The sequence below is a fragment of the Coregonus lavaretus genome, assembly GCF_964263955.1.
Source record: "Coregonus lavaretus genome assembly, contig: HAP1_SCAFFOLD_1100, whole genome shotgun sequence".
Classification (NCBI taxonomy): Eukaryota; Metazoa; Chordata; class Actinopteri; order Salmoniformes; family Salmonidae; genus Coregonus; species Coregonus lavaretus.
The window spans coordinates 76,362-90,000 of NW_028161050.1; the positions used below are offsets into that span (position 1 = coordinate 76,362).

Below are 13,639 nucleotides of genomic sequence, written 5' to 3' on the forward strand. Positions count from 1 at the left end.
TTAACCTACTTTCCTTTTAACACAGAAAACCCTCTACAATCTCTATTATCCTCTATCGCTGTCTTTCCATCTAACGGTACTTTAGCAGGTGACAAATTATTGTTAAGTTATAGTCAAAACAAATAAAACATCTATTCACAGGGATGCCACTTAAACTACTATGTTATCCTAGCCGCCATGGGTTGGTAGGACAATCTCATTCTTATAATATTATCAATTCACCCAGTGATCTAGGTCAACAGCATCAATGTGACAGTTTTGCTTCCTTCCCTACATGGTCTTGAACCAGGGACCCTCTGCACACATTAACAACAGTCACCCTCGACGCACCATTACCCGTCATTCAACAAAAGGCGCGACCTTGCAGAGCAAGGCAAAGAACTACTTCAAGGTCTCCGAGCAAGTAACGTCACCAATGGAAACCCTACTAGTTAACACCACTAACTAGCTACCCATTTCTCACCGTTAACACTCACCACCCTTTTACCTCCTCCCTTTCCACAGCAACCAGTGATCCGGGTACACCAAACTTAATCCATTATGACACTTACAGCTCTCTCACGTTCAGCCAACCCCAGTTGCTAACACCCACAGATCAATAATACCTAGAAACTCTCCAAACAACAAATAGAAACCATTCTCAAACTGCGTTCTGACTTTACCTCTATCGTAGGGTTTAAAAAACTAACTTTACAACTTTAACAATCCTAGATTGCTGTAGTAGCATCGTGTTTGGGTTCGGTTTATCTGTTACGATATTGGGTCAGTAATATTTCTGTAGTTACCTCAGCTAAACGTTTCTAAACTCCTCAGTTAATGTTATCTTTCATACTCTGCTTCTTTACAACAGCTTTTTTATCCCTGCTGTTTTTTAAAAGTATTTTAATTCTCTTTGTCCCGTTGCTTCACTTCCCATTAAGAAAACACCCTCTCTTCCCTGTGCTTCGTCACTATACTATTAGTATCCCCTGTTATCAACTAAGATCATAGCCACAGCTCTTATGAATCCACCAATCCTCCATTATTAGAAGTCAGCAGATCTAGGTAACTGTCCTTTCTGAGTAGGCTACAGGTAACAAACGAAACACTTGCTGTAGTTGATTTACATTTACATTTACATCATTGGTCATTCAACTGAGACTGCTCTTCTCTGTGTCACGGAGGCTCTCCGCACTGCTAAAGCTAACTCTCTCTCCTCTGCTCTTGTCCTTCTAGACCTGTCTGCTGCCTTTGATACTGTGAACCATCAGATCCTCCTCTCCACCCTCTCCGAGCTGGGCATCTCCGGCGCGGCTCACTCCTGGATTGCGTCCTACCTGACCGGTCGCTCCTACCAAGTGGCGTGGCGAGAAGCTGTCTCCGCACCACGTGCTCTCACCACTGGTGTCCCCCAGGGCTCAGTTCTAGGCCCTCTCCTTTTCTCCCTATACACCAAGTCACTTGGCTCTGTCATATCCTCACATGGCCTCTCCTATCATTGCTACGCTGACGATACACAACTAATCTTCTCCTTTCCCCCTTCTGATAACCAGGTGGCGAATCGCATCTCTGCATGTCTGGCAGACATATCAGTATGGATGACGGATCACCACCTAAAGCTGAACCCTGGCAAGACGGAGCTGCTCTTCCTCCCGGGGAAGGACTGCCCGTTCCATGATCTCGCCATCACGGTTGACAACTCCGTTGTGTCCTCCTCCCAGAGTGCGAAGAGCCTTGGCGTGACCCTGGACAACACCCTGTCGTTCTCCGCTAACATCAAGGCGGTGACCCGCTCCTGCAGGTTCATGCTCTACAACATTCGGAGAGTACGACCCTGCCTTACACAGGAAGCGGCACAGGTCCTAATCCAGGCACTTGTCATCTCCCGTCTGGACTACTGCAACTCGCTGTTGGCTGGCCTCCCTGCCTGTGCCATTAAACCCCTACAACTCATCCAGAATGCCGCAGCCCGTCTGGTGTTCAACCTTCCCAAGTTTTCTCACGTCACCCCCCTCCTCCACACACTCCACTGGCTTCCAGTTGAAGCTCGCATCCGCTACAAGACCATGCTGCTTGCCAATGGAGCAGTGAGGGGAACGGCACCTCTGTACCTTCGGGCTTTGATTAGTCCCTACACCCAAACGAGGCCATTGCGTTCATCCACCTCTGGCCTGCTGGCTCCCCTTCCCCTGCGGAAGCATAGTTCCCGCTCAGCCCAGTCAAAACTGTTCGCTGCTCTGGCACCCCAATGGTGGAACAAGCTCCCTCACGACGCCAGGACAGCGGAGTCACTCACCACCTTCCGGAGACATTTGAAACCCCACCTCTTTAAGGAATACCTGGGATAGGATAAAGTAATCCTTCTTTCTTGGAGGTGTGTCCCTCCGCCGAGGGAATCAGCCAGAACACGTAGCTCATCAGTAGCATTCCCCTTGCCATCGTCTCCCATCACCTGATCCTTGTCAGCTCCAGCATCCTCAGCTCCCTCATCTCTATGTAGTCGGTTTCCTCCTAGTACTCTGTTGCAGTGGTTTAGATGATACCAGGTCCATCTCCCCTCTATCCGTACATCCGTTGGTGTAGACTGGGTGACGATGTATGGTCCTTTTAGCTCTGACCCTTCTTCCGTCACTAGGGTCTAGGATCACGCAGATTCCTTCTCCATTTCTCAACATGGCTCTGTGGAGTTTGTCCTCCTGGCAGCGTACCAATAGGGAAGTTGAGAGTCACTGCTGCAAAGACACACAGACACAGACAGACAGAAAAATAAAACAATGCTCCGCAGTGGCGATGCCATCTTCCTCCTCTGGGTTGGCACACTCCTACAGTGGGATAGATGCAGGTATCTCTCTCTGGTACTTTCCCCTCCATAGAGGTAACCAGCAACACCTAGTACTGACCTCCCCACCTGGGTTTTGTCCATCTCTGACTTCTTTAATCCTTTACCGCCAGTCTCCAGGGTGCATACAATGCCCAGATTCTCCTGTTAGGTTTGACAGAGAAGCCTTCAACCGTGGGAAGTCTTAGGCACATTGTTAGGTGAGACACCATATGCTACCATACCCTGTCTTCCTATCAGTCAGGAGAAGCCTTGATATTAGGAAGTGCACATTTTTTGCATCTTGTTATAGGTCACTAGTTTCATAAACAGGCCTCCCATACATCCTGCCTTACTACTTCCCCCCTTTGGACACATGACTCACATTGTGATTAATGCGTTCAAAAAACCAAAACAACAACATTGCCTGTTAAACCAAAATAATAAATGAAATTAAAATGACAACATTTGATAATACCTTAACTTAATTGTATCCCATTAAGTAATTGAAGTAATATCAACATTGACTAGCACCATGTGTTCCTCATTCAGGACTAGCTCTCTCACTCTGACCTTATTATGGTCTGAATCATAGATATGACTATTGCCAAATTATACAATTCTTCATAATTATCAGTATTATAAATTACCCTCAACTCTGTATAATAAATTACCTTAAATTCCCCATCCTATGCCTCTAGGATTTCCAGTGTGGGTGATCAATTCACACTAGAAAGTCAAGACAGAGTTCAGAGGTCATTCAAAGAAGTGTTCCATTCAATAGTATAAACTAGTCATTAACCACAGTCAAAACATTTCATAAATGTTTTGCATCCCCAGTGTACAGTAAGTCCTCATTACATTTCTTCTCAAAATAAATCACGTGTTTATCCAAAACTCACATATAAAACAAAAAACTTCAGAAAGTTCAATGTGTGTGTTCCTTTAACTTATCATCTTTGACCCGTTAAAACCCCCTAAAATAACAACCCTATATAACCATTACAATAGGTGGGTTGTGTGTGGTTATTTGAAAAACCCTATTGGAAAACAACAAACAAAACTAGCCAGGCCTTACTTAATTTGGTAGCTCCCTCTTATGACCTAATTATAAGACTGCCGAATTTTACTAACTTCTCCCCCAGCCCACAGACTTTTGAAACATCCCAACGAGAGATAAGGAAATCCCAATTTTCCTGGAAAAGAAAGTATATATTTCGTTAACATTCAATTATAATCAGCAATCCAAAAATATTAATTACACACAAAACATGATGCAGATATACCCTGTCCTACCTCACATCAATAATTGTTTGTTTCAATCTAATTCCTCATAACTACTCCAGAAGAAGATTACATAAAATCTCTCAAAAGATGAACATCTATAACCCCTTTTCGGTAATGTAATCTGCTCAACTTGTTGCAGTGATGTATTGAAATATAAACATATTGTTTAATAAATTCAGAACTAACAAAATATGTGTACTTCTCCATCAGCATAATAGTAAAAACTACCTCCCATTGTTCAACGTACCGGAAACAGATTATCGTTTTTAGAATGAATTAGCTGTCTGCATAACTCACTGATGGTTAAACAAACTATAGAATGTAATAATAATAATAAAACAATTGTCAAAGAACGCTCCATATTAAACTATTCAGATATCTGCTCCACATCACCCCCTGCATCCTTTACATCCTGATATAGCAGAGCAAGCACTACTCTCTTTCACCCGCTTACTAATTCATGGCATCAGTCAATTCTATTCACAAACCACTACTACCTAATAACATATTTTCATTGACCTTACTAGAAATAATGATTTTAATACCAGTCTACTCAAACAATCCAATGCAACATTTCTGATCTCCCAATTAACCTACTTTCCTTTTAACACAGAAAACCCTCTACAATCTCTATTATCCTCTATCGCTGTCTTTCCATCTAACGGTACTTTAGCAGGTGACAAATTATTGTTAAGTTATAGTCAAAACAAATAAAACATCTATTCACAGGGATGCCACTTAAACTACTATGTTATCCTAGCCGCCATGGGTTGGTAGGACAATCTCATTCTTATAATATTATCAATTCACCCAGTGATCTAGGTCAACAGCATCAATGTGACAGTTTTGCTTCCTTCCCTACATGGTCTTGAACCAGGGACCCTCTGCACACATTAACAACAGTCACCCTCGACGCACCATTACCCGTCATTCAACAAAAGGCGCGACCTTGCAGAGCAAGGCAAAGAACTACTTCAAGGTCTCCGAGCAAGTAACGTCACCAATGGAAACCCTACTAGTTAACACCACTAACTAGCTACCCATTTCTCACCGTTAACACTCACCACCCTTTTACCTCCTCCCTTTCCACAGCAACCAGTGATCCGGGTACACCAAACTTAATCCATTATGACACTTACAGCTCTCTCACGTTCAGCCAACCCCAGTTGCTAACACCCACAGATCAATAATACCTAGAAACTCTCCAAACAACAAATAGAAACCATTCTCAAACTGCGTTCTGACTTTACCTCTATCGTAGGGTTTAAAAAACTAACTTTACAACTTTAACAATCCTAGATTGCTGTAGTAGCATCGTGTTTGGGTTCGGTTTATCTGTTACGATATTGGGTCAGTAATATTTCTGTAGTTACCTCAGCTAAACGTTTCTAAACTCCTCAGTTAATGTTATCTTTCATACTCTGCTTCTTTACAACAGCTTTTTTATCCCTGCTGTTTTTTAAAAGTATTTTAATTCTCTTTGTCCCGTTGCTTCACTTCCCATTAAGAAAACACCCTCTCTTCCCTGTGCTTCGTCACTATACTATTAGTATCCCCTGTTATCAACTAAGATCATAGCCACAGCTCTTATGAATCCACCAATCCTCCATTATTAGAAGTCAGCAGATCTAGGTAACTGTCCTTTCTGAGTAGGCTACAGGTAACAAACGAAACACTTGCTGTAGTTGATTTACATTTACATTTACATCATTGGTCATTCAACTGAGACTGCTCTTCTCTGTGTCACGGAGGCTCTCCGCACTGCTAAAGCTAACTCTCTCTCCTCTGCTCTTGTCCTTCTAGACCTGTCTGCTGCCTTTGATACTGTGAACCATCAGATCCTCCTCTCCACCCTCTCCGAGCTGGGCATCTCCGGCGCGGCTCACTCCTGGATTGCGTCCTACCTGACCGGTCGCTCCTACCAAGTGGCGTGGCGAGAAGCTGTCTCCGCACCACGTGCTCTCACCACTGGTGTCCCCCAGGGCTCAGTTCTAGGCCCTCTCCTTTTCTCCCTATACACCAAGTCACTTGGCTCTGTCATATCCTCACATGGCCTCTCCTATCATTGCTACGCTGACGATACACAACTAATCTTCTCCTTTCCCCCTTCTGATAACCAGGTGGCGAATCGCATCTCTGCATGTCTGGCAGACATATCAGTATGGATGACGGATCACCACCTAAAGCTGAACCCTGGCAAGACGGAGCTGCTCTTCCTCCCGGGGAAGGACTGCCCGTTCCATGATCTCGCCATCACGGTTGACAACTCCGTTGTGTCCTCCTCCCAGAGTGCGAAGAGCCTTGGCGTGACCCTGGACAACACCCTGTCGTTCTCCGCTAACATCAAGGCGGTGACCCGCTCCTGCAGGTTCATGCTCTACAACATTCGGAGAGTACGACCCTGCCTTACACAGGAAGCGGCACAGGTCCTAATCCAGGCACTTGTCATCTCCCGTCTGGACTACTGCAACTCGCTGTTGGCTGGCCTCCCTGCCTGTGCCATTAAACCCCTACAACTCATCCAGAATGCCGCAGCCCGTCTGGTGTTCAACCTTCCCAAGTTTTCTCACGTCACCCCCCTCCTCCACACACTCCACTGGCTTCCAGTTGAAGCTCGCATCCGCTACAAGACCATGCTGCTTGCCAATGGAGCAGTGAGGGGAACGGCACCTCTGTACCTTCGGGCTTTGATTAGTCCCTACACCCAAACGAGGCCATTGCGTTCATCCACCTCTGGCCTGCTGGCTCCCCTTCCCCTGCGGAAGCATAGTTCCCGCTCAGCCCAGTCAAAACTGTTCGCTGCTCTGGCACCCCAATGGTGGAACAAGCTCCCTCACGACGCCAGGACAGCGGAGTCACTCACCACCTTCCGGAGACATTTGAAACCCCACCTCTTTAAGGAATACCTGGGATAGGATAAAGTAATCCTTCTACCCCCCCCCCCCCCCCCCCCCCCCCCCCAATATTGTAAAGTGGTTATCCCACTGCCTATAGGGTAAATGCACCAATTTGTGAGTCGCTCTGTTTAAGAGCGTCTGCTAAATGACGTAAATGTGCCCTTGAACAAGGCACTTAACCCTAATTGCTCCTGTAAGTCGCTCTGGATAAGAGCGTCTGCTAAATGACTAAAATGTAAATGTAAATGTAATTTAGCAGACGCTCTTATCCAGAGCCACTTAATAGTTGATCAGCATATATTGAATTTGTATCCATAGTATTAATATCCAATTTATTGATTGACATTACGTCACCATTTTCAATTGTTTAATCTAGCAAAGCATTAGGCAACGCAAAAAAATGAATACCTCGAAATTGTCTCGCTATTCCTGTTAAATAATTGTGTCTTTCAATTTGAACCAATCACGTTGCTAAATCTTCCATTCTACATCACCAAACCAAATACTTTGTAGTATCTGTCTAAGCAACACATACCAACAGTTGAATTACACTCAGAAACCCAGATTATACTCTATTCCATTTACCCAATGCTAATGAAATGACAAATAAATCCCACAAATAGCCCAATTACACTGGTTTGTTATGTTATAAGTTACGTCTATAAATTCCAGTCCTTATGGGTAGTTCATTTCTTAAACCTTATCTCTATCAAATTATCCATCAACGGCTCAAACTCAGAAAACCTTGATTTATTATTTACCACCCCTGACGTACGTCTACGTTTGGGTGAGCAAGTTAATAAATACATATTATTCAAATGGTCACTCTATCACCTCTCTAGTAATCGATTACACCCACATAAAATTCATCCTATTTTCACATCGTCACATACTCCATATAGAACGTTAGAAACTCCTAGGTACTCACATCAAACAATCCCTTCGTGTTTTTTTAACGATTCTTAATCGACACAAATCAACTTCTCCAAACATACTCCCAGCGGAACCAAAACAACCAGACTGTAGTGTCAAGGACACTGACCTTCCTGTCATTGGATCCTCACCGGTTCTCTAACCTTCAGGAAACTCCGTCAAAGTCAAGCCTCTCATTAAAACATATACTTTTCCACTAAACTCTAAAATAACCTCACGCTCTCCATACCACTCCTTGATATTATATGATTGGCATTGATGTACGGAACCACAATATAATGTTATATCAAAGCTTATTATCCAAACTGATATCAAATGATCATACACATTCATATAATTTATTATGCACTCTTTCAGATTAAAATGACTTCCTGCTCTTTGTTCATAAAATAGCCCATGTTGTTCCATGTACCTCGATGCCATCTGGTGAACAAAAAATGGTGGCATTGAGTTGACTTAAAAGGTCTCTTCCCATTAACGCCATAGGAGTTGCAGCGCTTCCTATACATGAATGTTGAAAAATATTATCCTCCAAATCAATTTGTAATGGGAGAGATATAGGATCAATTTGCATAGTTCCACTAATTCCGATAGACTGGACTTTCTGATTACTTAAAGGACACCTTCAATCGTGTTGCCTTAAACATGACATAGTTGCCCCTGTATCTATTAGAAATTGAATTATTTTACCAGATACACATAAACTTAACTGTGGTATTTCTAATGGGCTAACCGAAATATGCTATTGTGGTGCATTGATCATGTATTTAACCTCCTCCCTGCTTATCGGTGTTGTGGTGCATTGATCATGTGTTTAACCTCCTCCCTACTTATCGGTGTTGTGGTGCATTGATCATGTGTTTAACCTCCTCCCTGCTTATCGGTGTTGTGGTGCATTGATCATGTATTTAACCTCCTCCCTGCTTATCGGTGTTGTGGTGCATTGATCATGTGTTTAACCTCCTCCCTGCTTATCGGTGTTGTGGTGCATTGATCATGTGTTTAACCTCCTCCCTGCTTATCGGTGTTGTATGTCATTGTCCCCATAATAGATTACCTGGCCTTCTCCTCTCTAGGTGTATTCTGGGAATTAGGGTGCGGTTGGGCAGGAGTCCATTTTCCCCTCTCTCTATCTCCATATCGCCGTCTCTCCTCATCCTGTATTCTAACGTTACAATCTCCAACCCAATGTCCCCAGTGTTTACAATAATTGCAAGTATCCCTGTCTCTGTTAAAGCTCCTTCTTCCTTCTCTGGAATTACCATTGGACCTTCCTCTTCCTCCATTATTATCCTTCCCCTGCTTCAACGAAAAATTACATCATTTTATTTGCTAATCTATTGTTTAAATCGACATTTTGGTTTTGTTTGGTTATTGTAAATATCATTGTATATTCATTTTCCACCCACTCTCTAGTATATCTCATTTTTTCAGTGTTTATTTGTCCTGTCTGACCTCTAAACCTTCTTTCTGCCGTGTCTAAAGCTCTACCAAACCTTTGGATCCACAATGGACCTGCATTCCTCACACCACCGTTTGGTCTCAAAGTTATCTGTTTTAGCTTTAGGAAATATATATTTTGACCTGATTTTAGAATTTGTTTTTGTTTTTTCCTAACCCCCATAAGATTGTATAAATAACCAATCATATTGTCACTATCCTCTTCTACGTCTTCCCCTGTACTAGAAGCTGGAGGCTGAATAGAGTTCGCTAACTGTGGATATAACCAATCATATTGTCACTATCCTCTTCTACGTCTTCCCCTGTACTAGAAGCTGGAGGCTGAATAGAGTTCGCTAACTGTGGATATAACCAATCATATTGTCACTATCATCTTCTACGTCATCCCCTGTACTAGAAGCTGGAGGCTGAATAGAGTTCGCTAACTGTGGATATAACCAATCATATTGTCACTATCCTCTTCTACGTCTTCCCCTGTACTAGAAGCTGGAGGCTGAATAGAGTTCGCTAACTGTGGATATAACCAATCATATATGTCACTATCCTCTTCTACGTCTTCCCCTGTACTAGAAGCTGGAGGCTGAATAGAGTTCGCTAACTGTGGATATAACCAATCATATTGTCACTATGCTCTTCTACGTCTTCCCCTGTACTAGAAGCTGGAGGCTGAATAGATTTTGCTAACTGTGGATAAATTCCTTTCATACTGTCAGATCCTTTTATAGCCCCTTGTGGACTGACTCTTTTCATAAGGTAGATTATGTTGCTCCATTGACAAATTACCTAATTTCTTAACTGACTTTTCCTCCTTCCTAATGATATTTACAGTCCATTGTGCACTCATTAAATCCCATGATTTACACACCTCTTTCATGACATTTAAATCCCATTTCGGGTAGCTTATGGCTGTATTATCAATTATATACTTTCGCTCTACTTGTAATTTAACCCTTTTAGAACTACCAGCTTGAGGATAGTCATTATCTGTCCATGCTGATAAATCACTAAGATATAGTTCCACATAGAAAAATCCTCATTTACTTAACATCCATTTGCACATTGTCTGATTTTCACTACTTTTAAAAGATACTTGTTTTAAATGCGGATTTGTCTGTAATAATGTTGTCGTTTCCTTTCTCTCTCTTCGAGGTAAAATGAAGCTCTGGTTTACTCTTAATGGAGACTGTTTTCCCAGATATCGGTCTACTAAGTTGGCTATCCATTACTGTTATTAGTTCATCCAATATTAGTAATCAAATACTTGAATCAAATCCCCAACTTGATCTTTATTAAAATGTAGTTTGCCTATTTTGTCATTGGTGCCATGATTCAACATGATCGCTCTGAGCATTTGTTGTTGAATCACAACACCATGTTATTGTCTTATTTGCTATTTCTCCTTACATCTGTTTACGTACTTGAATACCACTCATCTGTTCCCCTCAACAAAATAATGAATTTTAAACGTTCGTTACAGCTCAGCTTTACCACAGATAAGCAGAATTTAACCTATTAACAAAATGAAAGTCTTCTTACCTGTTAGTTTGGCTGTAAACTGCATCCTGTTCGCTTAGACGGCAATCTGTTATGATGAGTTTCTCTGGTATTTCGTACTTCAGGATGTAAGAGAGTAGTCGACCACTTAGATGGAGAGTTGATTCATTGTTATTTAATGGTTACAGTACTGGATTCAATGACAAGCGGTACGGGCTTAGCCTCTTGTCATCTGAATGACTTCCATAGAAAACCTCTCAGTTTATATAATGCTCTCCGAGCTACTTCCATCCCACAGTTGCCAACCATTATTGAGTGTCACTCATCTCCTACAATAGGATCCCCATACATAGTATCGTGTGGCACCCTAGCCAGGCCATTCCATCACGTACTCTTTCTAAGATTAGCAACAGTGGCCCCTAATCTATCTTGGCACGCCGACCTTCTGGCCCCCCATCCGTGACCGACACAACACATGGCGTGTCCTTCTCCTCTCTCTCATCTACAGCTGATGACTTTAAAGACATTAATAAATGCTGTATCAAAAGACGTTATATCAAACACCTTCCTAATATTGAGTTACCTCCCCACTTTTGCCCTCAGAACAGCCTCAATTCGTCGGGGCATGGACTCTACAAGATGTTGAAAGCGTTCCACAGGGATGCTGGCCCATGTTGACGCCAATTCTTCCCACAGTTGTGTCAAGTTGGCTGGATGTCCTTTGTGTGGTGTAACATGAGCGTGAAAAACCCAGCAGCGTTGCAGTTCTTGACACAAACCGGTGTGCCTGGCATCTACTACCATACCCTGTTCAAAGGGACTTAAATATTTTGTCTTGCCCATTCACCCTCTGAATGGCACACACACACAATCCATGTCTCAATTGTCTCCAGGCTGAAACATCCTTTTTTAACTGTCCCGTCCCCTTCGTCTACAAGTGACATCAATAAGGGATCATAGCTTTCACCTGGATTCACCTGCTCAGTTTGTCATGGAAACAGCAGGTGTCCTTAATGTTTTGTCCACTTAGTGTAAATTGCACAATAATGATCCATTGATGGATTTTCTTATGTAGTCTATTGTTTTCTCTGTATTGAACCTGCCTGCCAGCCACCCGCCTGGGGACTGTGGGTTATGAGACAACCCCCGCATCACTAGCTTGCATGTTCTGCAGCCTTGTAGAGATAGGGAGGGGATGACTGGGAGGCAGGTTGGCATTTATTGTCATGAATCTTGCCCTGGAGGCAGTTCTGCAAAGTGGTCACTAGCTGGCACAGGCATAAAGTAATAATATCTGATTTTAATGCTAACCTTAACCTCACTGCTAATTCTTACCTTAAAATAAAACCATAAAACACAATTATTTTCCACAAATGTTTACGATATAGCCAATTTTGACTATGCAGCTGGCATATCTAGAGGAAATCGCGCAGTTCTGCCTCCAGGGCAAAATTCATGACAAAAGTCAACCTGTGACTGGGAGGACAATGTAAAATCGATAACTAAATTGTTTTCACAATTAACGTGCTTTGTCTTGTTTCAAGTATGTTTTATTATGAAAGGTACAATATATCCATGTACAATAGTACAGTTATGGAGCATATGTCCGTATACAATTAGTTTTCCAACATAAAAGACATACAAAAAATTATCACATTGGTATTTTAACAGTGTTATTGTAAGAGTTTAAAAGTTTAAACAGAGGATACATCTACAACTTATCCAGAATGCTGCAGCCCGTCTGGTGTTCAAACTTCCCAAGTTCTCTCACGTCACCCCCCTCCTCCGCAAACTCCACTGGCTTCCAGTTGAGGCTCGCATCCGCTACAAGACCATGGTGCTTGCCTACGGAGCTGTGAGGGGAACGTCACCTCCTTACCTTCAGGCTCTGATCAGACCCTACACCCAAACGAGGGCAGTACTTTCATCCATCTCTGGCCTGCTAGCCCCCCTACCTCTACGGAAGCACAGTTCCCGCTCAGCCCAGTCAAAGCTATTCGCTGCTCTGGCACCCCAATGGTGGAACAAGCTCCCTCACGACGCCAGGACAGCGGAGTCACTCACCACCTTCCGGAGACACTTGAAACCCCACCTCTTTAAGGAATACCTGGGATAGGATAAAGTAATCCTTCTACCCCCCCCCCCCCCCCCGGATAAGAACGTCTGCTAAATGACTTAAATGTAAATGTAAATGTTAAATTTACAGGGACACTGAGGATTCAAAACGATTAACCCAAAACCCTGGATAGAGGGACTCAGTGAATGTGGAGTGGAATGTGTTCAGGTGGGTCAGTGTGTCAGAGGAGACTCTGTAGAAGGACAGAGTGCCGGCTGGCCAGTCCAGATACACTCCTACTCTGTGGGAGCTGGAGGGGCGGACGTCTATGATAGTGAGATTGTGATTGTGCCTGACATAGTAACTGGTGTCAGAGCAGATCAGACACCAGGACTTGTCATTGAATCCAAGACAACAGTCATAACCCCTTCCTCTCCTGCTGATTCCTTTATATGTCACTCCTATAACAACCTCTCCCCCACTCCACTCTACCTCCCAGTAACAGCGCCCAGTCAGACCCTCTCTACACAGCACCTGTCTCCAGAACTCAAATCTCTCTGGGTGATCAGGATACGGCTGCTCCTCTTCCCTCCATGTCACCTTTCTGTTCTCCTCAGACAGAGAGAGGCGTCTGTGTACTGTGTTTGGGTCCAGTGTGAGATCACAGACATCTGATGGATGAAACCAGACACAATATTAGAAATCATCATCATT

At 43.2% G+C, this 13,639-nt stretch overlaps 2 protein-coding genes across 2 annotated transcripts in view; both read right to left on the bottom strand.

Moving 5' to 3' along the window:
- The window catches only part of LOC311121152 (NACHT, LRR and PYD domains-containing protein 12-like), a 103,026-nt gene that overhangs the window by 68,829 nt on the left and 20,558 nt on the right, over positions 1-13,639 (bottom strand).
- LOC311121150 (NACHT, LRR and PYD domains-containing protein 12-like) overlaps positions 13,019-13,639 on the bottom strand; it is a gene marked incomplete at its 5' end in the record, with an annotated part of 11,126 nt that continues 10,505 nt past the window's right edge. The window contains one exon of the mRNA XM_084195672.1: positions 13,019-13,596. Coding sequence (XP_084051798.1) covers positions 13,070-13,596 — 527 coding nt within the window. The 3' untranslated portion in view covers positions 13,019-13,069. The remainder of the gene's footprint in view (positions 13,597-13,639) is intronic.